This window comes from Thermobia domestica, chromosome 3, assembly GCF_964235325.1.
Source record: "Thermobia domestica chromosome 3, izTheDome1.hap1.1, whole genome shotgun sequence".
Classification (NCBI taxonomy): domain Eukaryota; kingdom Metazoa; phylum Arthropoda; class Insecta; order Zygentoma; family Lepismatidae; genus Thermobia; species Thermobia domestica.
In genome coordinates this window covers 239,797,491-239,825,490 of record NC_137456.1, presented here as the reverse complement: position 1 = coordinate 239,825,490, position 28,000 = coordinate 239,797,491, and the positions used below count along the sequence as shown (strand labels likewise).

The following is a 28,000-nucleotide window of genomic DNA, read 5'->3' as shown; positions in this document are numbered from 1 at the left end:
TGTATATTTGTCCAACTGCAAAAACATTATTCAAGGCTGCTGCAGTTTATTTGCGTTATTAAACTACTTACAGCTGTGAACTTCTTGTCCCACTGGGTAAAAATTTCGTAGATATGTTGTTGGATGAATATCCAAGCTTGTTCACTTTCCTTCGGGTACTGCAAGTGTAATACATGGAAACACTTGAAGCAGATATCCATGGCCTTCAAAATTGTTTCCATCCTGTATAACTGAGTTTCGATGCACACGAAATATGCTTCTGGATTTTTTATATCCTTCGCTATAACTACAGGCAAAGGTTGAACACCACAGCCGAATCTTTTCATCTTCTCATGATGTGCTTCTAAATTTGCCTGGAGGTCAGATGCTTCCTGCAAAACACAAATATTTGATAAGATTATGTTCAAAAGCTGGAATAAATATCATGCATTTGAAATAAAACCTACTGTAGGGACAATCTTAATGTATGTATTTATGCGGACCCTCTGCTCAATGAATGAGGAAATACTGCAGACAATGGATGTATGAGCATTAGCCCAATGAAAGTGAGTCTTCGCCTTGGAAGTTTCGTTTAGCGAAAAGTATTGGTTCGAGGTGCTAGCTAAGTGATGGTGATTTATTGGCTTTCCATTCTTCATTATAGAAGTCCTGGGGGCATTTCTTATGTTTGCATGTGAGGTTACCGCTATTTTTATGCGCATCAATATGATTCGTGATTCTTGAGTTTTGGACGTTCCAACCAATAATAAAAGAATGTACAAATTACCATGTGGACATGATAATGAAACCTTTCCAATGGGTTCGATTTCGGAATTACATTTATGTAATTATTCACTACTGCGGAGGAAAAAGTTAACTAGCTACTAGGAGTATTTGATCCTTTCGGTCTTTCTTTAGGTCTCATCTAAAATTCGCTTCCTACTACACCAAGAAAAGTCTGACAATTTGTCGCGTGAAAAAATCTTCCTCATATGCTCATATAGTTGAATTTATGTCTGGAAAAGGTAAATTGAAGTTCAACGTATCAAAATGAACTCTTATTTTTTCTTCACTTTTGGTATTGTACCGCAACACGGGAGTGCGTTTAAGGTGATATAGCACTTGACGCAGTTGTTTACTTTCTGAGACAATATAAACACGGTATTAAGATGAAAACTGTGCCTTCCTTTATCTAGGACGAACCAGGGGCGGATCCAAGGGGGGGGGGCAATTGCCCCCCCCCAGAAGAGGAAACTTTCTTATTTTATATATATAAATAAAACCCATCCCAAAGTTTGGAGCCCTTAAAGTAACAGTATGGCAACCCACCGTCCCCGCCAGAAGTCGGTCCTGCATTCGCCCCTGGGATGAACTTAAAGGGAAATTGGAAAGAGTAAGAAAAAAAACGATGGTCCTTAAATTCATGCATTTTCTGTAAATTTTCAAAGCCATGAAAGATAATAAGGGTACATTTTACCTAGTAAAATTACAGTCCTTAAACATTACTTATAATTCGAAAATAAAAAGGCATATTGCGTGATTTAGTTGCATTATAGACGGGTTTTAGATTGAGTACAAATATCACAATTCAGTAAAGTAAATGGGTAAATAGTACCAATACAATGATTTTCGTTTAGAACCACATATTCGCTATAAGCAGCATTCAATGGAACTGTGCCACTAAACAAAAAGATAAAATCGCAATTCTAATTTAAGAATTAGAAAAAAAAACTGTTCGTTGATAAAAATTACACACACACAAAACACGATTTTCTTCCCCTGCTTTTGGGGCTTTATGTGTAAATTCATATAAAATTATGTTGCGCAATGAGTGATAAGAATACGGTACGAAGTGGGGCGCCAAGCTGTATAAAACTTATGGTGGCGGAGGACGTGACCAACTGATTCAGTGTAGGGGAGTTTCATTTTTCGCAGCCCCTTATCAAGGGCGAAATTTGGAGGTTGCAAGTGATGTAATGTAACAAACGCACAAGAGCCACCTAGTATCAATGCATGTGAAGTGTATTTGTAGCCGACTTGGAAGTGAGTACGGAACGCTTTCAATTTGGCCACAACGACACATTTTATACCAAATTGATATTTGGTAGCTATAATGCGTTTGGACATAAGTAACATCATTTTCTACCTGAAGGTCTCACTATGACTAAGAGATTGCGAAAAATTAGACTCCGTACACTGAACCAGTTTGAGACGCGTTATCCAGCTGTATAAGTTTTATACAAGAAAGCACCGTCCAACTTTATATCGAACTTGTGAGTTTTGACATTACACTGATTTTTCTGCTACGTTCGCTTTAGCTGCAATATGGAAATGATCTTAAAACTTGAGAATCAATTTTCCCCTTTCTGCAGCGTCGATAACGAAACTCACGTTCGGCTGTGCAAAAGTACATGTGAATAATTAAATAGTGCCAACAAATGTAATGTGTCCCCTCAAACTTTCGATGAAACGTAACCATAAAAATTAATTTCACATACATTTAAATTTTGCTGGTTGCTGCTAGGTTACATTGTAAACTATCTGAAACAAGAAATGCGAAGAGTTGAAAAAGAAAGTGACGTCAGACTCAATACTAAAGTGTCATATATATATTTCCTCTGTTCTGACAGAGAGAATGAGTGTTAGTAATTTCTTTCTCTCTAAACCTTCGCATTTCTTCTTTCAGAAAATTTGAAATATAACTTACAGCAATATATATATATATATATATATATATATATATATATATATATATATATATATATATATATATATATATATATATATATATAATTCGAATATATATAACTGAATATTTATGGGATTTCGAAAATTTATTATGAAACTTGAAGAAACAGTTACTCGATTTAGACCACCTTTTTGAATCATTTAACAATGTATCTCGGATAAACAATCTTTCGATTGATCTGACGCAAACATCCACTCTTCCTTTGCACTTTTTCATTTTATTTCTTCCTCAGGTTTTATTTGATCCATATACTTCTCTATTTCTACTATACGGTATTTAACTTAAAAAGCAACATACCTTAACATGAAAAAGGAATCCCTGCTGCGCTTCTAACTTTGTTGGCTTCCAGTATCCTCCGCTATCTTTCCTCTTTACCGACGAAGTAACAGGAGGAAAATGTCTACCTAAAAGTAGCAGCAGAATTACATTTCTGGCTCCTGTAAGTATAAAAAATGTAAATGTAATTAGTACAATTGCTTTAAACTGTAACGTCTTAAAAGAATATGCCTATATAACATGAATAATATCACATTACGAAACCTAATGGATACAATGTATTGAATACCAAATACCATATCCTAATTGCATTGGTTTCTAACTACGCATACGTTGGATTAGTTTTGATACAGATCCAATGAGTAGTTTCCATTTTTACTACGATTTTACACTATACGAATGTGACTAAAAAGTGAGGTTGACATTCGGTGTACTTTCAGTTTCTATAGGGTGAAAAGAGAAGTAGACTGACATTTAAATCCATTCAAGTACGATGTACAATTCAAGTACGATCATATTAATTGTTTAATTCACAGAAAATAGCCACAATTTAATCATTAATTTTTACAAAATTTATTGCTGGTATTAAAATGTGGTCGCGTCGAAATTTATAACATATTTGCTGTCATGAGGAAACTATAGACACACGAGTTTAGATATAAATAAAATGTTTACTCCTAGAAGTACATAAAGCTAAGCTAAGCTAAGCTAAAAAAAAATCTGGGTTAAATTAAGTAAAGAACAAGTTTTAAGGTTTCGTTAAATGTCTACCGTATGTTAAAACAAAGTGCTGGTTTTCGACAAGTTGGAACGGAGGGCTGACTTCAACAATTCATAACTTGAATTACTCTCATTTGTTCGAAACCAAACTATGATAGCTTTTAAAGAAGTTTATTGTTAATACGTATATCAAGTTTTAAATTGATCTGATGTTGTTCAGAAGAGTTCTTGTATATTTTGTAAGATAACGTTTCTTCAGAACTGAGAAAGCGTATCAATAGAGAGATTTAGCTCGTTTTGAAGTTCAGTGAAATGTCAAGCTAAACCTAAAACTGTTTAGTGTAGATTATGATTTTCATATAAATGTACATTTAATCATGTACATATGTTCGGCGAGCGTATTAAAGCAGGCGTGTGATATTGCCAAGTTGACTGACGAACGATCCCAGGATGGCACATATCATTTAAAAAAAAAAAAAAAATTCGCAACACTTGCTCGCTTCACATAAAGTACTGGAAAACCATTCCTGTATTACCAAATGAAACTTATTTGCACTACTCACACACTCAAATACTTAATTATATTTAACATACTACGTGAGTCTTACAATTAGTGTTGTAAAAAAACGTTTTTTTACTGTGAAGTTTTTTTTTTAATAAAAAGCCGTTCTTTTTCATTTTTTTTTCAAATGTGTTTTTTTCTGAGAACTATTATTTATTGATTTATGTTGCAGATACGTGAAATAATCAGCAGAACTTGAGTCGAAGCCCTCGTAACTTACATATCGTTCATTTCTTTGTACCTATACGAAAAAAATTGTCTGATTATCCCTTTCGGACCCAGGTCATTTTTGGCGTTTCCCTACATTTTCAGTTAGTGAGTTATTGCTCAAAAACCATTAATCCGATTGATTTGGTTAAGGCCTAGTTTGTTAGAAAAGGGATGTTGCTATTTTTCATGTAGGTTACGTTGCACTGTTGCCAATGGGAGGGAAATATTGAGGGAAATGTAGGGTGAAAATTTACAAAAACTTCCCTAACCGATTTTCAAGATTCTTTGTATTCAGCACCACTGTTGCTACATCGGTCCAAATCACCTAAAAATATTTTTGGTCTGTTGATAAGGTACAGTGAAAACCTGAAGTCGCTGGCTTAGATGCAAGGAGAGAAAGAAAAAAAATCTGTCATCATACACATGAAATTTCGACAGTTTTTACGCCTCAGGAGCAAAAATCAAGATATATCGGAGCTACAGCTTCCCTAATAAATTATCTTATTGAAACTTTTATGGTGCATCCTCTAGGTCAAAGAAGAGGCTTTCAGATAGTGGTACGTTTCTTCCAATGTAGCCAGCAAGAGGGAAATAATAAAGACAAAAGGGAGATTTTCCAAAATTTTCCCTAAAATCGGAAAATAAAATTTTCTGTTAGCTGGCACCACTGCTACCAGACACACAAAAACTATCTTAAAATAAACTTTGGCATCCCTCTAATATATCCTACAAGTATCGTGACGGTATCTAATAAAGTAAGCATGCCATTTAAAAATATCTCATTCTACCTATAAAAGTATGAGTTATCTTCCCACTTAGAGAACAAGGTCTACTGTAAACCTCAACTATACTTCCCCCAATTATTCTATTGAAACTTCCTATACTGTTGTTGTATAGAGCAAAAACGATTCTTTGATACGCTGGTACGTTCGTCCCGATGTAGCCAACAGGAAGGAAACAATGGAGACAAAACGGATTTTGTTTTCAAAATTTTCCTCTAAAATCGGGAATTAAATTTTTCTATAGCTGGCAACACTGCTACCAGACAGACGCAAACTATCTTAAAATGAACATTGGTACACCACTAATATGGCCTACAAGTATCATGGCGATATTTAAGAAACAAAGCTTCTAATTACAAAAAAATAGATTACGGTCAACAGAAAAGTAGAGAAAATCTAAAAAAAAAAAAAAAAAAAAAATCAATGGTTAGAACCTAATACGAATTGTTAGTGCGCCCCCTAATTACTCCACTGGAACGGTCTGTACCCGCTTTTGTTCAGTAAAGACCAATGTTCGACTGCCGTAAGTTGACTTGCGCTCGGACATATAAGTACGGATTTATAAACAAAATTCTCGAAGTTTTTTCCAAATTTAGGGAAACTTTAATATCCATAGTTGGTAACGCTGCGCGTAGGCTATTTGAAAAAAAAAACGAAATTCAGAAAAAAACGAGAGGCAATGTTTTGTTTTGTAAAAAAAATGTTCATTTCTGAAAAAATACGAACGTTTTTTTTTTTTCTGTTAACAACACTCCCTACAATACTGATAATAATTGAGCTTTCCTGTTACAGTTCACAACAGTTAAACATGCGCTGAGTGAATGTGCTACTTACCTACATCTAACTCATTCTGTTCAAGAAGTCTTGCATAGATCGCTGCGTCTGGTGCACTTTGCTTGGTTTTCAAGAAAATGTGTTTCAACTTTTCACTCTCTGTGTTCCATTTTGCATATAAAGACACTTCCTTATCAGGAAACCTTTTGGTAAAATCACTTTCGATCTAAAACAAGAACAATAAGTAACATAAGATCACTTTTATTCGAAAATTGTAAGAAGTTATTTAGCTTTCAAAACCTATTTTGACCATATTTTAAACTTATGACTTAAACTTAAACGTATGATATATTTTGACCATCCGTGTTCTAAGACTTGTGGGAAACATCAGTGAAAGACAGAAAACCAGATATGTTTTAAATGGGAGTATTAAGCTTGATGTAATCGTAAAAGCGGTTTCTTCCGGTGCTGGCTGTTTAACCAGCTGTGAATAATCTTCATACAGATGTATCTAAGTAGTTTTATTTTGCAATTAAAAGTGGATGCATCCGGAGAGAAGTTTCTTGAGGGCTGACCCCACTTCAGCACACTCGGTATACATGATTTTGAAATACAAAAAATATGCAACTTTATACAGTTTAATCATAGATTTAATTACATATCTATCACTTACCAATGTATATCCCAACGGTTGTTTTAAAACTGGAAATTCCGAAAAATACTCTGCAACTGGTTTACTGCTGTTACGCAGATCAGCTACTCGTTTTGATGAAGTTTTCTTCCAATATTCACAGACCTTCTCCCAAGGTTCCATGGAATTTTTTAACCAAAGAATGCATTCCTCAAGGTCTTCCTCGTCATTCTCTAAAATTATCAGGATTTCGAATATTAGTAGTGTGAATTATGTACATGGATCAATAATATCCATTATACATACTATCTGCTCAGTGAAGAAAATAATATAAAATGTCATCACCAATTGGAGACCAAATTCCAACGGACAGCAGATTGCTCAACGTGTAAGTTAGAAATCAGGGGTTTTCGATTGAACAACACTGTCTTCTTCGGTCGTAACAATAAAAGGAGACTAAAAGGTAAAAACGGTAAAAGACGACTGATAGTTCAAAATCTAAATATCACATTAAGTAAAACTAAAGCACTGACGCACTGCTTGATTTACTAACGTGATTTTTTAGGATTTGAACGTCGGTCATCGTTTACCATCTATACTTTTTAAGTTTCCTTTTAACTTTAAACCGAAGAAGATTGTGTTGTACAATCGAAAGCTCTTGATTTGTAGTTTAAGCTTCGAGGAATCTGCTGTCCATTGGAATTCAACACTCAATATAGTCTAAAGACTTAATAATAATGAATAACCATATCAAGCAACTAATTGTACGTTTAAAGATTCTCTAATATTTATCGATCACTTCATACATTGCAAAAACTTGGAAAATAGAAGACTGGTTTTCGATCTACATAAGTGAATGCGCTCTTGTGAATGTTTTTTTCGTTACGCAGACACCAACGAAGTCAGGTCCATAAAACACCGGTACTCTGTAATGCCCTACGTGCTTCTAACTATTCAGATATCTTGTTTCTACCACTTGCCATTTAACACGTAACTGTGCTTTAATATTGATCGAACTGAAGTGATACTCTAAATAAAGAACTTATTTAAACTAACACTTAAATTTTGATTTTCTTAGGTATCCACTTAAATGTAAATATTATAATTCGAAAATTTATCATAATACCCCGATAACTCACGAAAATGAGAACTGGCTCCTGAAACCCTATAACTGTAGATATACTAACACAGTTCAAATCTACGGATGGATGCAACCGTGACCTCGCGAGGCGATTTTCTCTTGATTCACAAGGCTCTAAAAATGACAGACGACACGATGGGAGAAATGTATAAAAGGTTGATTACTCGGTTTGTAAGCACCTGGAACGTTCTATCGCACGTTCTACAATATTTGTGGGATTCATAATTTAACATATCTACATTTATATCAAACTCTTTACCTTCGGGAGTAATTGGACTGCTTGGAGTAGTATCTTTTTTTCCTTTAATCGGAAGAACTCCACTGTGTCTAAGATGTCGCTTTCGATTATTGTATTTATCCCATAATTTTCCTCTTGCTAACACCTTCTTTCCTTGAAATGCACTATATGGTACATAGTAGGTATGCTATTTGAGAGAAAATTAAAATTAGGTGTGACTCACAAAACAAAACAAAAGATAAATAAACAAAACAAATTAATTTAACTTAAAGTTCACATAGTATATTTAACTGTGTTCACTATATCTGCGCAGTAAGCAAAAGATTGTAAAATGTATTCACCAAGGGATACCAAATTCCAAATTTCTCGAAGCTAAAAACACTAGATGAGAGCTTTCGACTCTGCAAGACAATCTGCACATCACGCATAAACGTAAAAGGAAAAGGTAAATATGATTAGAGAAACGTGAGTATTAAAAATTAAGGGGACTCCTATGGTTCGTCTATGGTGTTCGACCAGTGTCCTCGTGGTCCTGCGTTCAATTTCCGGCTGGAGAATACCACTTTTAGGGCCCATCCAGCGTCAGGCGGCGAACTGGGGAGTCACCTACATACAGACTTGATAACAACTTATTCTAGAAAGCTCCTGATACGCCTGTTGGCGGGCAGTGACGCAAGCGGGTGACCCCCACCTAGTTACTCAGGCGGATGTAGTTTCACCAATCGTTAACAGATGTCGTTGGGACGGTCCCAACGCCATAAGGCCTCACACATGAATTTTTATTATTTGTTTTATTACAAATCTAAAGATCACATAAATTAACGTGAATCACTAACGTAAAAGAACGTGAATGATTCAGCTTTACGTATTAGATTTTTAAGTTTCTAGTACTCGGATGTCATCCTTGTGAGTACATTTTACTATGTTTACTTTTAATTTTGTCTTGAAAATGAGAATAGAAGTTTAAAAATCCAGCAGAGTCATCTTTTACAATAATAAATTACCAACAAACTGCTTTTGGTTACATTGTCCTAGGACAATATGTTTTGTTTTTAGCAATTAATGTTTTTGACAATTCTTTCAACAGTGAAAATAGGCGAGTGCAATAATATGGCTGCCAAAGACAAATCGCTTAATAAAAAAACATGACCAAAGTTCGTAATTTATGAGGCGAAGAGTAGAGTAAGCTTGAGATATTTTACGAATCAACAAGCAACCAGTTCTTGGATTACTTGAAAGAAACTGACCCATATGTGAACGTACTAACCTTGTTTTCTGTAGGGAAGACTTGAACAATGGAGTCAGTAATTGTTGAAAACGTTTGACTAGTGATTCTGGAATGAAAAATACAAACACATCATAACTGTACGATATATGCCATGTGGATATTACTGTTACGAGTGTTTTCAGCAAACCAGAAGACACTGATTCATGCATGAACATCATAAATAAATAAATAAATAATGCTCTCTCTCTCTCACACACACACACACACACACACATATATATATATATATATATATATATATATATATATATATATATATATATATATATAATTGAAAATCATTATGTTTGTGACTCTAAAACTCCTGAACCGCCCGACCGATGCCGATCAAATTTATAACATGGATGAGGTTCGAGGCTGGGCTAGTTTTAGACTATTCACTTTGATGGTAGAAAGGTGGTGTAAAAATAAATAACATTTAATAACTCCTGAACCACTCGACCGATCTTGAACAAATTTTCAACATAGATGAGGTTCAGGTCTGGGGTCGTTTTTATGATTTTAATTTGATGGAGAAACGTAGGGGTGGAGAAGGAGGGGGAGATATATAAAAATCAATTTATATAAGACTGAAAGTGACTATTTTTGTAACTTAATAACTCTTGAACCACCCGACCGATCTCAATCAAAGTTTCAACATACATGAGTTTAGGGGCAGGGATTACTTTAGGCTATTCAGTTTGACGATGCAGCGTAGGGGAGGGGGAGAGACATTTCAAAATGATCAAAAATGACCGGTATTAGTGTTGAATCCATAGTTTTCAGGGTCGATGAGAGAAACAGTGACACTTCTGATGCTGTTTCAATCCAAGTTCAGCCCAGATAGTTGGGTTAAAAATGATCGAAAATGACTAATATTAGTGTCGAATCCATAGTTTTAGGAGTAGCTGAGATTAACAGTGACAATTCTGATGCCCCTGTGCCGCAGCAAGGAGGGGGAGCTATATATAATAATGATCGAAAATGACCTATATTAGTGTCTAATCCATAGTTTTCGGGATCACTCAGATGAACAGTGACATTTCCGATATATATAAATGATCGAGGTGTATTTTACAGTGTAGTATGTTTCAGCTGATATTAATTCAGCATCTTGCACCTCGCAAGATTTGGATCTATATCACGCAAACTGGCTGTGAGTGAGAATGATAGACAGGAGTTACGGAACCACTTCTCTATTTTCTTTTAATGAGAGCGCCGAATAATGTTAATATAGGGTATCACAACAAAGCCCACAGTGCTCTATCGGTAAGACTGAATCAAGGAAAATTCCTTTTAGTGCCAGGAATTGACGGTCATGAGAAAGTCTTTGGGAATTACCATTTAAAAACAAGATGGTGCAAAAGCAATGAAGCAAAAGCCTCTTGTGAAGAAGTTTGGAAAACACACGCAAAAGATATTAAGCCAAAGAGACAAAGTACATTCTTAACTATCTTCAAATTTACCGGCCATTCTTCATCCAAAAAAACAGGAAGAGAACATTTTTTGTGGTGGTTGTGGAGTTTTTTTTTATTTTCGTTGGCTTTAACGTGGGATGTGTAAAGAGTGATGGCACGAGGAGTCTTCGAATTACAACACACATGGACCATATGTATGATACTTTTTAACACTCTCAGCCCCAACCCTGTTTGAGTAAATTTCATCCCGGGACCAGACTACAGTTTGCTATGAACACCGTCAGCCCATGTGTATCTATTTGATACACGTGGTCCATCAGTAAACCCTCACTGTGTATCAAAAAGATACACATGGGGCTGAAAGTGTTAATGCGTACCCTTGCTCGTTATTACTCTATATAAAATAGAAACAGCTGCAAAGATTTCATATTTACCCAAACAACAGTCGTACAGAATATCTATTATATATATATATATATATATATATATATATATATATATATATATATATATATATATATATATATATATATATAAATGAGTATCACTTTCTTCTACTGAAATTTAAGTCGAAACTACTATTCCTCCACGGTAAATCAACTATTTTGAAAGTCAATTCTCAGCGATCACTTTGACAGTTTCTAAAATTTTTTTTCTATCTGAATAACGTTCATTGTTTGCTGAATCGAATGGACTTTTAATCATTTTGATATCTCCAAAAATAATAGTTATGAAGTTTTCCGTCGAACATAAATTTCTCCAAAAACAGCTCGTGTCATCACTTAAAAATAGTAACAAAAAAAAAAAAAAAACACGAAAGAAATAAAACAAGAGTTCAGAATGTTTAAAACCCTCGTCTTGAATTTTCAATATACTGCCACATTAACTGTAAAAAATTCAAGCAAATCTAAACTTTGAGCAACACGGACTGGATGATTTCACATGAACTGATCCTACTTCGAATACTTGACTCACTCACTGTACGCAAGATTTAAGATTCTTCAAGGTTAGTCATTACGTTATTACTAATTTGCCACACAGATATATTACATGTTAGCCCTTTCAGGTTTTTCTTAAAAAACAAAAAACTTTAATTACCACTTAACCTCTTTCACGTCACTACACGCTCTATATCATGATTACACTTCAATCACACTTTGAAACAAATCAAAATATAAAACAAATTTAGAGCTACAATAAGAATGCAATTAAAAATACTTTAATAAATAAATCTTACGTATAACAAAACAAAAACAGAAAATACTGCTCTTTTATTCAAGTATTTTACTGAACAAACCTTTTGTCGGCGCCAATGTGACGTATGATTACTTCAGTTAGTAAATTTCTCGTCCTGGAGCTCAAACAATTATGTATCTTGTACTCACTTAAAACTTCTCTTCCATCTAAAGAATTTTCCAAAATGGTTAACAGATCCTACAAGAAAACATTACATTATTGTTTACAGTAACTCAAGGATACAATATTGAGCACAGTAGTATAAGGGAAATTTGTAAGTAAAATACAACTTCTATGACGAAAATCAATATCTGCATTATATTGAGAAATCCTAGTGATATGCAGCAATTGATTTTATCACAATCAGTTCCACAAATATTGGTGATGGCAAACGAAAATTGACCAAAATATATTACTATTATTTGAAGATTATTTGAAGCGGTTCCCTCTGTCAATACTTAGCTTCAGAATCACCCGATTATGTTTCTGCCAGTAAGTTTCAAAACACCTTGCTCTTACAAATGGCAACCTAAAGAGTCGAAAGTTTCAGAGAAGGAAGTCTAACCCTTTAACGTCTTATAACTGTGCCTAATTCTGATTCTTTATTTCTGCTTTTTGAAATACTTTCATTTCTAAAGATCATTCTACCTTCTGATAAAATCAAATGATTATATCCAAATAAAATGTGGTTCATTCTTAAGAGCAAGAGTTGACTGCAATATCATTTGGGAGAAACATAAATAACTGTTTCTAAAATAAATCGCCTCTGCTATGCAATAAGAACTATCAGGGAAAAAACAAATCTACCAACAGAATAAACCATATATTACGATACCTTTCATGCAGTATTAAAATACATTATCATATTTTGCGGTAATAGTAGTAAGAGTGACATTACTTTTAAATTGAAAGGAAAGTGGTTAGAATTTTATGCCTAAAATGTAGACTTTCCGTCGACAGCTGTTTAAAAGATTTAAGTATTTTACCACTATAAAGTTTACATATGTATCAGGTAATAGTATATACAAATGTCTGAACTTCAATACAATTTACATGCTTATAATACGCGTTGAAGAAATTTATTTTCACGTCCTATCTAAATTTGAACATAGACCAACCTACGAGGATTTAACTATAGTAACACCGCAAAATGATGCAGTGGGTCACAGTCTGAATACTTACAAAGTTCTGTAGTACACATTGTGCCTGGAAACTGGTTTCTCCTATTACATTGACCGGTACTACAGCTTGAGCCGTCTTAATTCCTCCTCTTGCTAGAAGCATATTGCAAAGAAAATGGTTATTTTATCCATGTATCTACATATATATGTGTACAGGAACGTATACTATCTTCACTCATAATTGCAATGTGAGGTACAGTATGTCAGTATGGGGTCAAGTAAAACAGTACATGGCACAGAACATTTTATTACAGAGGTAAAAAAAACATCATTAAAAAACATCTAATTTTACACAAACGTACACTTACGTATTTTACATACACATACTACATGCAAGATTGATAAAGGAATCTTTTGATACAAAATGGCGGGTCTTGCCTAATGACAGTAAGAAGACAGGTGTTAACATGATGATAGCTGCTTGTTGATCAAGCTTTATATTACAGGAACATGTAATTGTTAAAAGTGGATCCTGTATATTGGTGAGTAGTATATGTTATCTAACCAGCGTGTGCAATATCTTCATACAAAGCAGGAATTGAATTGATGTTGATATTTGAAGACATACGTTAAGCACAGACGATCTCTAACTTCAGTAACGATTTTTTTTCTTTCCTTTGGATGCACGTTTTTGGGAGCTACGTTGGACGATGAACGCCATCTTAATTCTTAATGCATACCATTACAAAGAAAAAGTGGAGAAAACTGAAGGAGATTCTCCCGTATACTCTTATCTAACAGTATTGCCAAGATGGAGGGAACACGAAGAATATCATTCGTAACCCAAGAAAATGTAATATCTCAGAATCTGGACGTTAAGAACGCAAAGATATGAAAAAATAGGCGTCTGAACATTCAATTAAGAAGGGACAGCGACGAAGAAAAGTACATAGAAGGGTCCTAACTAAACTGCAAGAACAATGTGAATTTCAATATCCATAAGTAACGCCTAACAATCATTTACAGATACCAACAATGATACATTAAGTCAGGGTAACCACTCTTTCGTGATTTCAAAATTCCGTGACATTTTCCCGGTTTCGAGAAAATCTTTTTCCTTAAGTGATCTGCAAAACGTACTTCCTAGTTCACCTCAGATCTGATCCTTCTTAATATTGGAAGTTGTGGGAAGCACTTTATCAATTGTGCTTTCTAAGCTCCCATGCAATAAATGGGCTGGAAAGTAGATGATTATTTGTAAACCACTTATAACTTATTTAACAATTTTCCAGCTCGTCGAACAAACTACAAAAGATTCGCAGAATTTCTGTTTCCGAAACAAATTTCCAGCTTAGCATGAACATAAACATTTAGATGTTACTTCTCGGGCCATGGAAATAATGCTGAACAAAGAACAAGTGCTGCTGGCAAGAAGAAAGTACCACAATGTGGAAGTTTTGATACTGTACGACATTTCACAAATGACAAGCTTCTTGTTGTAAAGCTACGTTCTTTAACATTACCAAAGACTGATGAACCTTTTCTTCGCGAGTTTCAGGGAAAGCTGGCTTAGAAAATTATAAATGAAATGGAATATTTAAGTTTAACGACCCACGGTTATGTCGGTTAGGCTAAAGGAGACGGTGATAATGAGTGAAATGAAGAAAGTGGGAGGAAACGGGAGAACCCCAAGAAAACCCATGAGCACGGTTTTTGTCCATTACAAAGTCCACACGGCGCGAGCTGGGATCGAAGCAGGGATCCTAAGCACCGGAGGTGAACGCGCGACCACTGAGATCCCGCACCCTCGAAAGCTGGCTTAGCTCTTTCCGATTGCAATTCCCTCCAGGCCAGTATATTGTCTGCTGCTGGTTGTTTTGTAAAAGATAGCGTTTTGAAGAGCCAGCGATTAGTTATGATTGATTTCAAGGAAAGTGAAAACGTAAAGTAAGCTAAGTTTGTAAACATGACTAACTTATACACCGAAAGATGTTTTACGAAAAGCCAAGACTATCGGAAAAAGACATTCTTGAATTTCGAAAAGATTGTCGCGTAGGATGTCAGAAATCTGTATTGAAAGTAATGGAGAGGTCACCTCTGGAAACCAAACTGACAAGAGCAATTTGGAGAGTATTCTATTTACAGGTTTCTGTAATTCTTGAAGTTTTAAATTTCCAAGTTTTCAACTCTCCCCTGGAGTCTTGGTCATGAAGGTTAAAAGCAGGAAGAAAAAGAACAGAAACATCAAGGAACAGAAAGGAACGGACTTACAAAGAGGACAAGATATGTGGAAAACACATTGTCAAGTGCGTCAGCTATCTGCAGATGGTCTTGAAACAAACTGAAATATGGCAGTCAGTTTGTGCGCCTTTTCTATTTCTGTTGGAAGTTTGCTAACTCATGTTATTTTTATTATAATGCCAATACTGTGAAAATTTTGTGATAACAGCCTCCCATTCGTCACTCAGTCATCCCTTGTCTAGATTTACTTTTGGTTTCGTTAAATGAATAAATAAAATTTCAAAAAAGTCTCTCTACTTCATTTCTGGCTCCAAATAAAATTTTTGAATCTTCTACCCTGCACTGCGTTTCTTTTAAATGTTTCGATAAACCTGACACCGGATTTTCGCTTTCGAATCTCTAATGTGTTCCTTCACTCTCTTGGCAACTGCATTTTATTTCGCAAATACCATATTTGTCATTGGCATCTGTGTAATAACTCTTAAATTGGGTGATGTGCTTTTCTAGCGTTTTAGGTGGTTTTAAACCTATACGTAAATCGTATTGTGTGTAGATACTATTTCCAGAGCTCCTACTGATCTGGAGAAATTTATTTCCCTGACTTCTCCCTGACCTTTGATAGGAAATTCCATGACTTTTTCATGACGTATGTCGGATGACGCTGACATATAAATAAAGAATAGATAACGGTGAATATTTATATATATGAGAACATTTATTCTATAGAGACAAATAGTAATCAACTGCTCATCGTGCATTCCACTTACCTCCCATAAAAATCTGAGCTACGTCTCATACTGTGACCATTAATGGTTGGCTAAACTGAAATTGGGGACAATTAATGTTAGAAAAAAATATATTTTATAAGACATCCCTGACTTTCCCTGATTTTCAGCCTTTTTCTCTGAGTTTCCTCACCTGCACCATTTTCACTGAGTTTTCCCTGACCATTAAGAACCCTGATTTAATGTAGTTGTCAGTCTAGGAAAAATAGGCAATCCTATCCATCTTTATCCTTCATGTCTGTTTCAGGTTTATCGGAACTTAAATTCCTTTTAACCCGATTATACCAATTATTTAATAAGGAATAACAGTTAGTTCACCATTGGATGAAGATGCCGGATTTATGCGCATACTCAACACGAGGGGTGATGTGAAATTGTTCCTGTGACACTAGAAACGATAAAATTAACTTATACATTCGTGAAAGGAGAGAACAATCCAATTTGTTTATGCACCACGTCATCTGTAGGTGCGAATTCAATAACACAGAAACAGTGAAAAAATGAATGACTGGACCAAAGATGTTCTCAATACATGAATACTGGATTATTCAAGCACAAGAGCTAGGCCGTAGTACAAGATTGTAGTCTGAGTGGAGATCACAGACTTCAGGAGTGAACGTGTGTGTGTGTGTGTGGCTGTTCTGAGTAGGGTAGTGGTTAATGTATCGGCACGGTATGCCAAAGGTCCCCGTTTAGTCATTCACTTTTCACGTGACGTGTAATATTGTTTATTCACTTAAACTTACCTTGTTTATTCACAGTCAATTCTGAAATCACCACTATTTTCTTACAGGCACCTCTTCAGTGGGAAAAGAAGGTGATTTGAACAGCAGTACTAACCATTTGAAACCTTTCCTCTCATAAACATCTGAGAACGTAGGTTTTAACTTCATATTAATAACACTAGCAATATCTCTGAGGTCAATCTGAAACTTTCAAATGATAACTTTTATAAGAAGTAATAAATTTGGATTCTAGAGAAAAAATGTTACTCGTAGAGAGTAGGGGCGGTGTAACAATCGAGAGAAAGCATGGGGTCTGGAAAAAAAAAACCCATAGAGCTAAAACGTGGTTTGGAGAAAAGTTCCTAACGGGGAAAAATGGGGTCTCGGGCGAATTCCAGAGCGGTGTTCATACGGAAAAATGAAATGAAATCTTTAAGTTTTACGTCCCACGTTTATGACGGTTAGGCTAAAGGAGACGGTGATGATGAGTAATGAATGAAATGGTGGAATGAAGAAAGTGGGAGGAAACGGGAGAACCCCGAGAAAACCCACGAGCACGGTGTTCATACTGAGTCTCCAGCGAACGAAGCTACTGTGTTTATTACAAAATTGTTTAGCACTCGCTCTAGCTCAATTCACATGCAGTATTCAATGACCTTTTAGTATACTATAAAACCCATGAATACTGACTGACTGACAACAGTGCATGCCAAACTATGCAGTTCAAACCGGTATAGCTACAAGACGAAACTTCGCATCAATAGTAATCATTAAGTGTTGAATAGATGTCTGCGGGCAGAATCCAAGAGACAAGGGTGATTTTGTTATAGGAACAGCACAAATCAACGGCTATCTTTGGAAGATAGTATCTTATATTTGCATCTAAACAGAAATACCCTGTTTCGAAACGACATAAAATTACAAATCTTCACAAAATTAAAGATTCTAAACAGAATTTCCTGATTTTTCCGGTTTTCTTGGTTGACTGGTCACCGTGTAAATCGCGAGTTTCGATCATTCAGGGAAAGAAACTATCCGGAAAGCATGTAAATACGTTTATTAGGGTGGATCGAAGAAAGAAATGCAGTTTTAAAGCTCTCACCACTAAAACGATGAAATATATACAGTATGTTATAGCAGCTTTAAAATATAGGATCCAGACAGCTGTAAAACGTTGTTAAAGTAGCCAAAAGTTCAACAACAATGGCCATATCCGCTGCTGTAACAATACTTCACATTAACGGTTGAAATACATACTTTGCGACGTCTTTCTCATAGATAATCAAATCCTTTCAATAATAGATATTTAGCTTTTCTGAGGCCTAAAGATACCTACTTTTGTCTCATTAATAAGGGTCATCGTTTGAGTACGGTAAAGTTACAAACTCTTCCATTTACCCTATAATTTATCACAGAGATGATAATTTGCCATAACCATACCATTCATGTGCACAATGTAGGTTTGAAGTTGAACTGTAATCAAAGTTAAACTTACGTGGCTCCGGTGAGTTATTAACCGCTGAATCCAACACGTCTTCACAGTTTAAACTTTCGTACAAATACGTTTCAGCGCTTTCACCAGCAGCAGCGGTAATAACAGTAAAGTCACACACCTGAAACTGAAATTATATGCAGTACTTACTGAAAATAGATTCATTCGTTGTACAAAGGATACATGCCAGTTTCTGGTGATATTTCAGTTACATGTGTAATCTTTTAAAGAGATAATAGCTGTATATTTTAGCATTAAAAAGACTCGTTAATATGTTTGTTAGTTTTTGAATTAATTTCTTGGTACCAATAAATTTAGAACGTATTTTCATCTCGTGAAGCTTTTTTTTTTCTTTCGGAAAATCTACCATTTTCGGCATGAAGCATCCTATAATGACTTGAATGTTATTACAAATTCAATCTTCAATACAAAGAAACGCATTGTATAATGTTTAAAGACATAGTTTCATTGAGGCTAAAAAACAAAACGAATCCACTACAAAACAAACAAACAAACAAACATACACACACACACAAAAGTAGATCCTGTAGCACAGAAACTGATCTTAACATTTCGCAGAAATCAACGCCATGCGTCTATCTAAATATATATCATGTTAGCCATAGCTTCGTCGTCACAGCATTCTTTTGGACTAGAAAGTCGAGAATACAAAGAGGCCACTGAATAATCCACTCTTTCCTCACAGTAGAAATACTCGGTCAGTGTTATGTGTCACAAAGTGAATTAAGGCCCTCACCAAGACAATAACTACATAAATAAGTTTTGGAGAAGCGAAAAGAATGCATCTTGAAAGATAGCTATACGTTGGATAAATAGCATCTTGAACCATAGCTACACGTTGGATAAATATTTTCTTCAACTCCGTATCGTATTGTAGAGAATATTTTCTTCCAATTGATCGCTCTATCAAACAAGTAGAACTAGAAGCGTAATGTCGATAGGCGTATTTTACAAATGACAAAAAAAGATGATATTTTTCCAAAAAGTCTACCTGTAGCATGGTATTTTTTCTAAACGACGATGCGTGGCTGATGGACCAATATCTTCCAACAAGATAGAAATAGCCTATAGGCAATTCTGTCATACTGAGATATGGTCCTTTCAACATGTTAAGGAACACCGTCCCGAAGATGTTGCTCACAAAGAAAAAAAAAGTTTTAGGTAAGTAGATCAAAAACCAAACAACTAGTATGTTGCACTGTGGACTGATTTAAATCAGGGAGATATACAGGAAAAAAATATCACGGAAGTCATTTCACCTTGATATCTAATACTAAAATTCATGTATTTGCAATACTGTCCTTCCTATAAAGATCAGTATTTCAGATATAGTTCCGACAATAAGATAATGTGCAAAGCTTAGTGGGTTTTAATAACGTGCTTTTTTCCAGAATGGCGCAGCCTGAAAAAAGAAATTGTCGCAAAACCTGTCACGTATAATCATATGCAGTTTTAAAGTTATGAATATTTATCTGAAAGTAGATCCTATCATAATCACTTCTGAGATATGTGTCCGGAGTTCTACTTTTAACATTCACTTGAAGATGCTACTGAGATACAAGATCAAACGCTCATCCATATTGCAGTCATTCCATGTCAAATCAACACTAAGCTTGAACCTTTCAGATTCACTTAACTTTTAGTACACGGTGAGACAGAAGTCCATTTTTTTTTTTTTTTTTACTTTTAAACATATTTTTGAAAATTGCCCAACCCCACAAAAAATTCCGCAGTTTTATATACATAAGTTGTCATAAGTCCGTAACCCTCAGTCATATAAAACTAATTTCTGGCCCATTTTAAAGTTGTTGCAATGCCCTTCAGTTGATATGCAACACAAGAGAGTCTGTAAATAAAAACAAAATTACAGGAACAATTATGAACTGATTGGAGCTAAACTTAGTACACAAATGAGTACATATTGTACCTTACTTGATTGTCATCAGTGTGATCCAACAGTTATGAATATTAACAAATGAATTAGATATTTTCGCTTTTAGGAAATGCGCTGTATTAAAATTAGTGTATTGATAAAGTATCTGTTATTACTAATTGGGGAAGCTCGAACAAATACCCTAAAAAACGTACTTAGTTAATTAACTGTATTTCTGCTGAATTTCGTACCTCATTAACAGAAGAACTACTACTTTCCGTTGTTTCTGACACTGGAGTGGAACAAGATATCGGCTGGTGTAATTTCATATCCTCCTTATACTTCTCGTAGCTCTTCATAAATCTAATTCGTGGACCCACCTTTGGGATTAACTCCTTTATAAGATCCGGAGTGAGATGTTGGAACGTGTCGTCGTCAATTTCTTCATCTGTAAATACGAATTCAGTGATGATTTTTAAGGTATTAAAACTGGCCCTTGAATCAAAGTAATGATAAGAACAGACTTACGGTGGGCACAAAAAATGTTCATACATTTATCTCAAATTGTTCAACCGTTTCCTTCTGATGTGATCAGAAACAACAGGCAGCATTGCTATCAACATGAAGAAATCATAGGAAATGCCCTCTTCTTTCCCTTAAAATGAGAATTCTCAAAACCACTGGGACACGCGTCCACTTATATTTAATATGCAATTAATCTTTCAAGTTTCATCTTCGTAGCTTGAAAAGATCGTGAGATAGTCAACTTTTCGTACCAATTTTGACTTTCCAGCTCCCACTTAGAATACGCACTTTAATCAAAGTAACATCATAAATATCCTGGTCGAAATGTTAATTTCAAATGATCTAATCGTTTTCCGCCATGCAACTAAAATAAGATCCTACTATAAAACGCAGGGTTGGCAAAAACCATGGTTTTTATTAAAAAAAAACAAAAAAACCGGTTTTTTTGGTTTAAACCAGGTTTATATGGTTTAAATGATTTGCTCTATATATTCATATCATATATGGACAAAAATAAGTTTGTTTCGCCTTGATGTTATTATGCAACAACCGGGTTATGCTGGAAGGGGTCACATAAGCTTAAAGCGGAATAAAAACCGCTTCTCGAGTTACATCCGAGAGAAATTGTCCTCCATTTGAACTCGGAACCAGGACTAATTGGCCACAAATGCGATACGTCTGCCGACTCACTCACGAAGGAATCCTGATAAAAAAAAATACGTTGTACTGATCTTTACATGCTTCTTAATATAACTGTCAAGAGTCATTTCAGAAGGACAAAAAGATAAACAGTTGCACAAGTGAAACCATTACACAGAATTAATTACATATGAACAATTTCAAAGTACGACCGAGTACAGAAGAACTATTCTAGTTCAAGTTAGTTAACAACGACTTTTATTCGTACAAATTAAAGAAATAATCAGTAAGAAAAGTGATTAAAGATACGAATTATTTGAGTCCACTTTGGCTCAGACTCATTTATACATAAATAGATACCAAAGATACTTCTCATTTCACTAAATGCCTCTCGTGGGGTCTGTATGACGCCCCCCCCCCCACACACACAAAGTACGGCATTTTCGATGTATTTTATCAATAGTAAACATTGAAACGAAACAATATTTAGAATTTTTCTTCGATTACAATTACATAACAATAATAATAACTACAAAAAATCACAAAATAAACATTTATAAACTTGTAAAAAAAAAAGTTGCTTTTGTAGTATAATCTTTTTGAGTAATGAATGGGGAATTTAGGTCTGAATATAATACGAATAATATACGGGAGTGAAACGTGGTAACCCACAAATGTGTGTTCATCAAGATTTTACAAACACTTACACTTTTACGAACATTTTTTTGTTTTTTGGTTTAAACCAGTTGGTTTTTTTTTGAAAAAACCAGCTGTTTAAACCTTGGTTTAAACCATGGTTTAAACCACCTTGGTTTAAACCAGCCAACCCTGATAAAACGTACACTGATTCCCACGTTAGTTCAGCCACTAAGAAGCTATGGGTGCTAAATGAACACTAAAAGCCTTCCTGTTTCAACTGACATCCTAATCACTACTCGCTTTGCAAATGAGATAATTTATAGGGCCCCACCGGGAATCGATACCTGGACCCCTTGATTACAAGGTGAAAAACAGATCTAATCTAACCTATTGATATTTTTAGGTAACGCTGTACAAACAAAGTGGCGGAACAAGTTTACTTTATTGGGTATCTCAAAAGTGCTTCAAAAATTACTTCAAATGTAATGACGGGCAAATATGTAAAGCGGAGGCAGATTTGCGGGCTGAAAGCCAAAAGGGGAGGAGTATTTTTATCGTTGGGTCCTCAGGGTAGCCGCTTTCACTTTCTTCAGCATCGCCATGTGACTAAAACGAAACTGTAGCACAAACAATAATAATTTTGCCATTACTACTACACACGACTGTATTAAATATACGTAAATAGGATTACTGTTTTCGCAAACTATGTTGTCGATTGGCCTACTTAGAGTAGATTTGGTTACGTCCAGGTAGGCCCCAGATACCTAAACAAACACTTTCTGTTACCAGAAATAATTGTCAGAAAACACAAAGCAACCTATGCTAGGTGGCCGATAAAAAGCATGAATTTTACTTAACTCGGGCAGAGCAGGGCGAAAGTGGTAGGCAGGCGGGTTAGCGCGGGGCTGCATCCGTAGGGAGCAATCATATCAGCGATGGTGGGTATACGCATGAACTCCTATTTATTATCTGTAAATTAACTTTTACATACTGTTGATTGTCAGGAAAAACGTACATATTCATTTTAATTTTTTCACCATCAAAATTTAATATCGTATTTTACCTGTAATGTTCCGTTTGGTAAAACAGTCTGTAGCAGTCCGTAAATAATTAATGTCCTAAATTAATCAATGTTTCAGATATTCAATGTTTAAAATAATAAAAGGAAATACTACACCAGGAACAACGAAATTTTCCAACTCCAGCAAGTTCTAGAACAAAACTCATAAAAACACAAGGCATTACTGCTGTATGCCAGACCACACGAAAATAAATAAATAAAAAAAAGATTATTACTCAATATCTCCCCCAAAATACTAGGTTGTGACCCTGGCTTACTTAGTAGTGCTTACTGTTCGAAATAGAGTGTGGACGTATGACATACAAACCAACTTGTGCAAGGTGGACTCTAAAAGCACGAATGTCATCTAACCGCGTTGGGCAGAATTGCGGCAGGTGGGCGCCAGCGATAGCGATCGGGTGCGTACACAGGAGCAGGCGCTTCAGCGATGGTGAGTATACGTATAAATGAGGATAGAGGAAAACACACACTATACGTCATACAATGCATGACTTGTGTGCAGAATAGGCGAGGGGGGGGGGACTAAATGCGATTCAAAAAAGTACAAAATTAAATGTTAGATATTGCTCTTTCCTGTGGTTTGAATTCGTTTCCACACATAAACTGTTCGACTGTTAAGTATACTATGCCCATCACACAACTTTAAGAATTTCCACTCCTTATTTCCGTATAACCTGATAAAACTCAAACACGATATGTTACACTTCTGATTTACACACCTTTTTCACACTGTCTTTCCCATAATCATAACAAGTGTACCTCTCCGCTAAATAGTCCCTTTCGCCTCAATAGACACTGCCCCTTACAACATCAAAAACAACTAACAAGAACATGTATTTTGTTAACTTCAACTATTCCCCTCACCTTACTTTCAATCACCCTTCCACATAAAGCAAAATAAATTCTAGAATTCATCTGGTAAAATTTCTAAGATTGGTCCGCCGATACAGCAGTTAACTCAAAACTAACTATTATATCGGAATTCTTGTAGCAAAAACAAGTTAAATAATACATTAGTTTTTATGAGCTTGAGGTAAAAAGCTCTCCTAAACTCCAACAGTATAAATTACACACACACACACACACACACACACACATACACACACATACATATATATATATATATATATATATATATATATATATATATATATATATATATATATATATATATATATATATGACCATAACTACATACCCATAAAACTCACATAGATAAATACAATAAATACAATTCAGCTGCATCTCTCATACATATTACTTACTTCTCACTAAAGTACAAAATTGCAAACTGCATAACCAATCTTATCCACAAAATTGAAAACGTACTAGAAAACTGCAAGGGTTACTAATACCACAAACTTATTTTCTAACATCCCACCATCGAACCGATTTTTATTATTTATAATGTTTGTGTTGACCCTGGCTTAACTTGGATATCATACACCCCTGAGGGCGGGGGAGGGGTATAATCGAAGTAAAAATACCAAAATCGACCAATAGATAAAACATATAGTCCAAATGAACACAAATTTGTGTGGCCAGGCTCGTGCACGTTCACTAGAGAGTCTGAACTTACGCGATCATTATCCTTACCATCCCTTTAATTATTATCGGGTGCGTTCACAGGAGCAGGCGCGTCCGCGGTGGCGAGTATACGTATAAATGAGGATAGAGGAAAGCACACTTTATACGTCATATAATGCATGACGTATACGTCATATTAGTTTGGTGTTGTTAAATATAGTAGTATCAAATTGAAAATAACAAGACAGAGATGTAACGTCAACAGCTAAACGTATACGCGAGTTAGCAAGAGATCGCAATAATCGAGGAAAAGATGGCTCTGGCAGTCTTTTGAAATGGTTAATTATTTCAGAAATATAGGTTTTCTGAAGCTTAACTTTTGTTCAATTGTTTTCCGTATGAGGAAATTAAGTAGCAAGCTCTGCGATCGAGTGCTGAAATATAAAAATTCCTGTAATATTCATCTTGTAAATGAGACTGCCAGAGCCACCCGGTGCTCGATACCACAATGCGCATGAGTTCTGACTCTCTAGTGAGTGTGCACGAGCCTGGCCACACAAATTTTTGTTATTTGGGGTAATATATGTTTTATTTTCTGGTCGTTTCTGATATTTTTATTTCATGATTATACTCCCCAACCCGAGGGGTGTAAGGTATCCAATTTTAACCAGTGTCAACTCAAGTATCATAAATAATGAATCGATTCCAGGATCGGGTGTTAGAAAATAAGATTGTGGTACTAGCAACCCTTGCACTATTGTGGATGGCCTTGATCGTTTCGAATTTTGTGCTTAAAATGGACAAGCTGCATAAGCATGTATGCCACCTAAATTAGAGACATTACTCAGAAAATAACACCAAATATAACATTAGCTATTAAAAATATTCATTTAATCTCAAACATTGCATTCAATTGCGCTCCTTTGGGGGGCGCGGTGGCTTAGTGGTAGAGTCCCGGGTTCGATCCCAGCCTCCGCCAAGTGAACTTTGTGGTGGACAAACACCGCGTGCGTGGGTTTTCTCGGGGTTCTCCCGTTTCCTCCCACTTTCTTTATTCCAGCATTTCATTCATTACTCATCATCACCGTCTCCTTTAGCCTAACCGGCATAATCGTGGGACGTAAAACTCAAAGATTTCATTTCATTTTCATTTTCTGTTCTAAACGTTGCGTAAGATTGACATGTATAGCAAGGAATGTGGAGCGGAATTGAAATGAAATCTGTAAGTTTTACGTCCCACGTTTATGCCGGTTAGGCTAAAGGAGACGGTGATGATGAGAGATGAGTAAAATCGTGAAATGAAGAAAGTGGGAGGAAACGGGAGAACCCCGAGAAAACCCACGCACGCGGTGTTTGTCCACCACAAAGTTCACTTGGCGGAGGCTGGGATCGAACCCGGGACCCCAAGCACCAGAGGTGAACGCTCTACCACTCAGCCACCGCGGCCCCAATACAACTAGAAGAGATTAGTTATATATATATATATTATATATATATATATATATATATATATATATATATATATATATATATATATATACGAACCAAAGGAATAGATTCACTGAATCGAAAAAAATGAATGAATTGCTAAAAGAAAGTATGGGAATTGTTCAGTTTTGGGGACGGGGGCAACTTTTCAACCGAATTTTTGCGATATTCTATTCACATTCGGTTAGGTTAGGTTAATAACATTTCATTCCGAGGTAACGTTAGCAAGTGAAGGCGGGTTAGAGCCCCGCAGTACATATTGTTTTCTAACTTTGTTAGTGTTGGCCCCATCGCTAAACAATTACCGAAAATACATGCCCAGATGTATTTTAGGCTTACTAGTGCAAAATAATTTCAAGTGCTTTACGACGGATAAAATAAGGGAGGGCATACGAAGGATGACTCCCTTAGTTACCCTTTCCCACTGATGTATATTCACCATCGTTCACGCGCCTCATCCCTGAGAACGTAGCTTCGGCCTGCCCTGACTCGGTTACATAGGGTAAACATTTAGGCTTTTTAGTGGCCGCGTAGCACAAGCTCGTTTGTTTTTTGGAACTGTAATTTTTATGCAATACACGCGCAAGCCGTATTTATACACAAATCGTAAAAGATGTATAATTTTTCAACAGTTACTTCTGGTGGCCCAATTGAATTTTATCTGTGCGAAGTAGCTTTTCATGTCGCCCAACGCAAATGTTTTAGGCTATAATAAGAAGGAAATTTGTGGGATATAGTATACGACAGTGCCTCATCATTTAGCGAGGACTCACGAAGTGCAGTCTTTTAAGGATTATTCATTGAGGATATAGGAACTTGAAAATGAGGTAACAAGGCGACTTTCATTTAATTACTGAGTAATATAAAATAAAATGTACGTCGGTTTGCGTTGTGTTATGGTATGCGAAGAATAATAATGTGCCCTTGTACGTAGTGTATGAGTATATGTGGGGGATTTGAAGCACATATCGCATGTCACGTGCACGTGGATGCTTCTTACTACTTCTAAATGTAATAAAATCATTTTTATACGTAGTGCAACAGTAGGAAGTATCCACGCGCATACATCATGAGGTACTGTTGTATACCATTACCAATTTTTGAAAGAATTATATTTTCCCAACAATTATTTCGGATGGTCTACCGAAAGTAAACGTACACGATCCTAAGTACGGGATATACAGTTTAAGGACAGTAATGCTCTTTTTTCCGTAAAAATTATACTTGCTAAGATGACCCGAGTAATTTGCTAAGTGAACAGTTGTTAAGATTGAATAACTTGACCATTTCTTTAATAACATCTACTTTAACATATATTAAAAACTCAAAACAAATAAAGCCCTACCTTTGAATATCTTGATGTATGTGCTGAGATTATTTCTTTCTAAGAATGCCTCCATACTCCTTTCGTCAAGGGTCGAAGCAACATCCCAATACAACAAAAACAAACTCTTCCGCGCCAGGTCAGCCTGGTTGCCTGGTTGGTTCAACTCACAGTATTGCCAGAGTAGCACACTCGCATTTCATGTTGTGTTCAAAGGACAAAATATGAACAATACACATTGTGCACGCAACTATAAAATGATTAACTATATTTTATAATTCTCACAACAAAACCGCTATGATTATTAGAACACAGCACCAGGTTGTTTCACAAATTTTCTCAGCTGGAGCAGCAATTTACTTTGACTATACCGTTTAACTATAATTTTATTGTACACGTAACCCATTTTGTTTTTTGAGTGCGGGGAGGATTTATTCTCACATATAGTTGTCAGAGCGTTATGTCCAAACGAGATTCCAATTCATTTACCCGAACTACAAAATCACGATCGCTAACATCTCATTTTTCATTGCCTA

At 35.5% G+C, this 28,000-nt stretch overlaps 1 protein-coding gene across 6 annotated transcripts; it reads right to left on the bottom strand.

Moving 5' to 3' along the window:
- Positions 1 to 18: 18 nt before the first annotated feature.
- On the bottom strand, positions 19 to 27,758 carry LOC145680988 (uncharacterized). Of its 6 annotated transcripts, none has more exons than XM_081752242.1 (11): positions 27,486 to 27,758; positions 20,493 to 20,689; positions 18,351 to 18,474; positions 13,166 to 13,257; positions 12,045 to 12,181; positions 9,330 to 9,396; positions 8,084 to 8,249; positions 6,726 to 6,916; positions 6,113 to 6,278; positions 3,026 to 3,165; positions 19 to 371 (listed from the first exon to the last, which is right to left on the bottom strand). In XM_081752242.1, the coding sequence occupies exons 1-11, from the start codon at positions 27,538 to 27,540 to the stop codon at positions 27 to 29; spliced, it is 1,680 nt and encodes a 559-aa protein (XP_081608368.1). In that variant the 5' UTR covers positions 27,541 to 27,758; the 3' UTR covers positions 19 to 26. The 6 variants fall into 6 exon arrangements, with proteins under 6 accessions (XP_081608368.1, XP_081608369.1, XP_081608370.1 ...); XM_081752243.1 differs by having other exon boundaries at positions 18,351 to 18,468; XM_081752244.1 differs by lacking the exon at positions 27,486 to 27,758 and adding an exon at positions 24,391 to 25,122.
- Between the last annotated feature and the right edge of the window lie 242 nt (positions 27,759 to 28,000).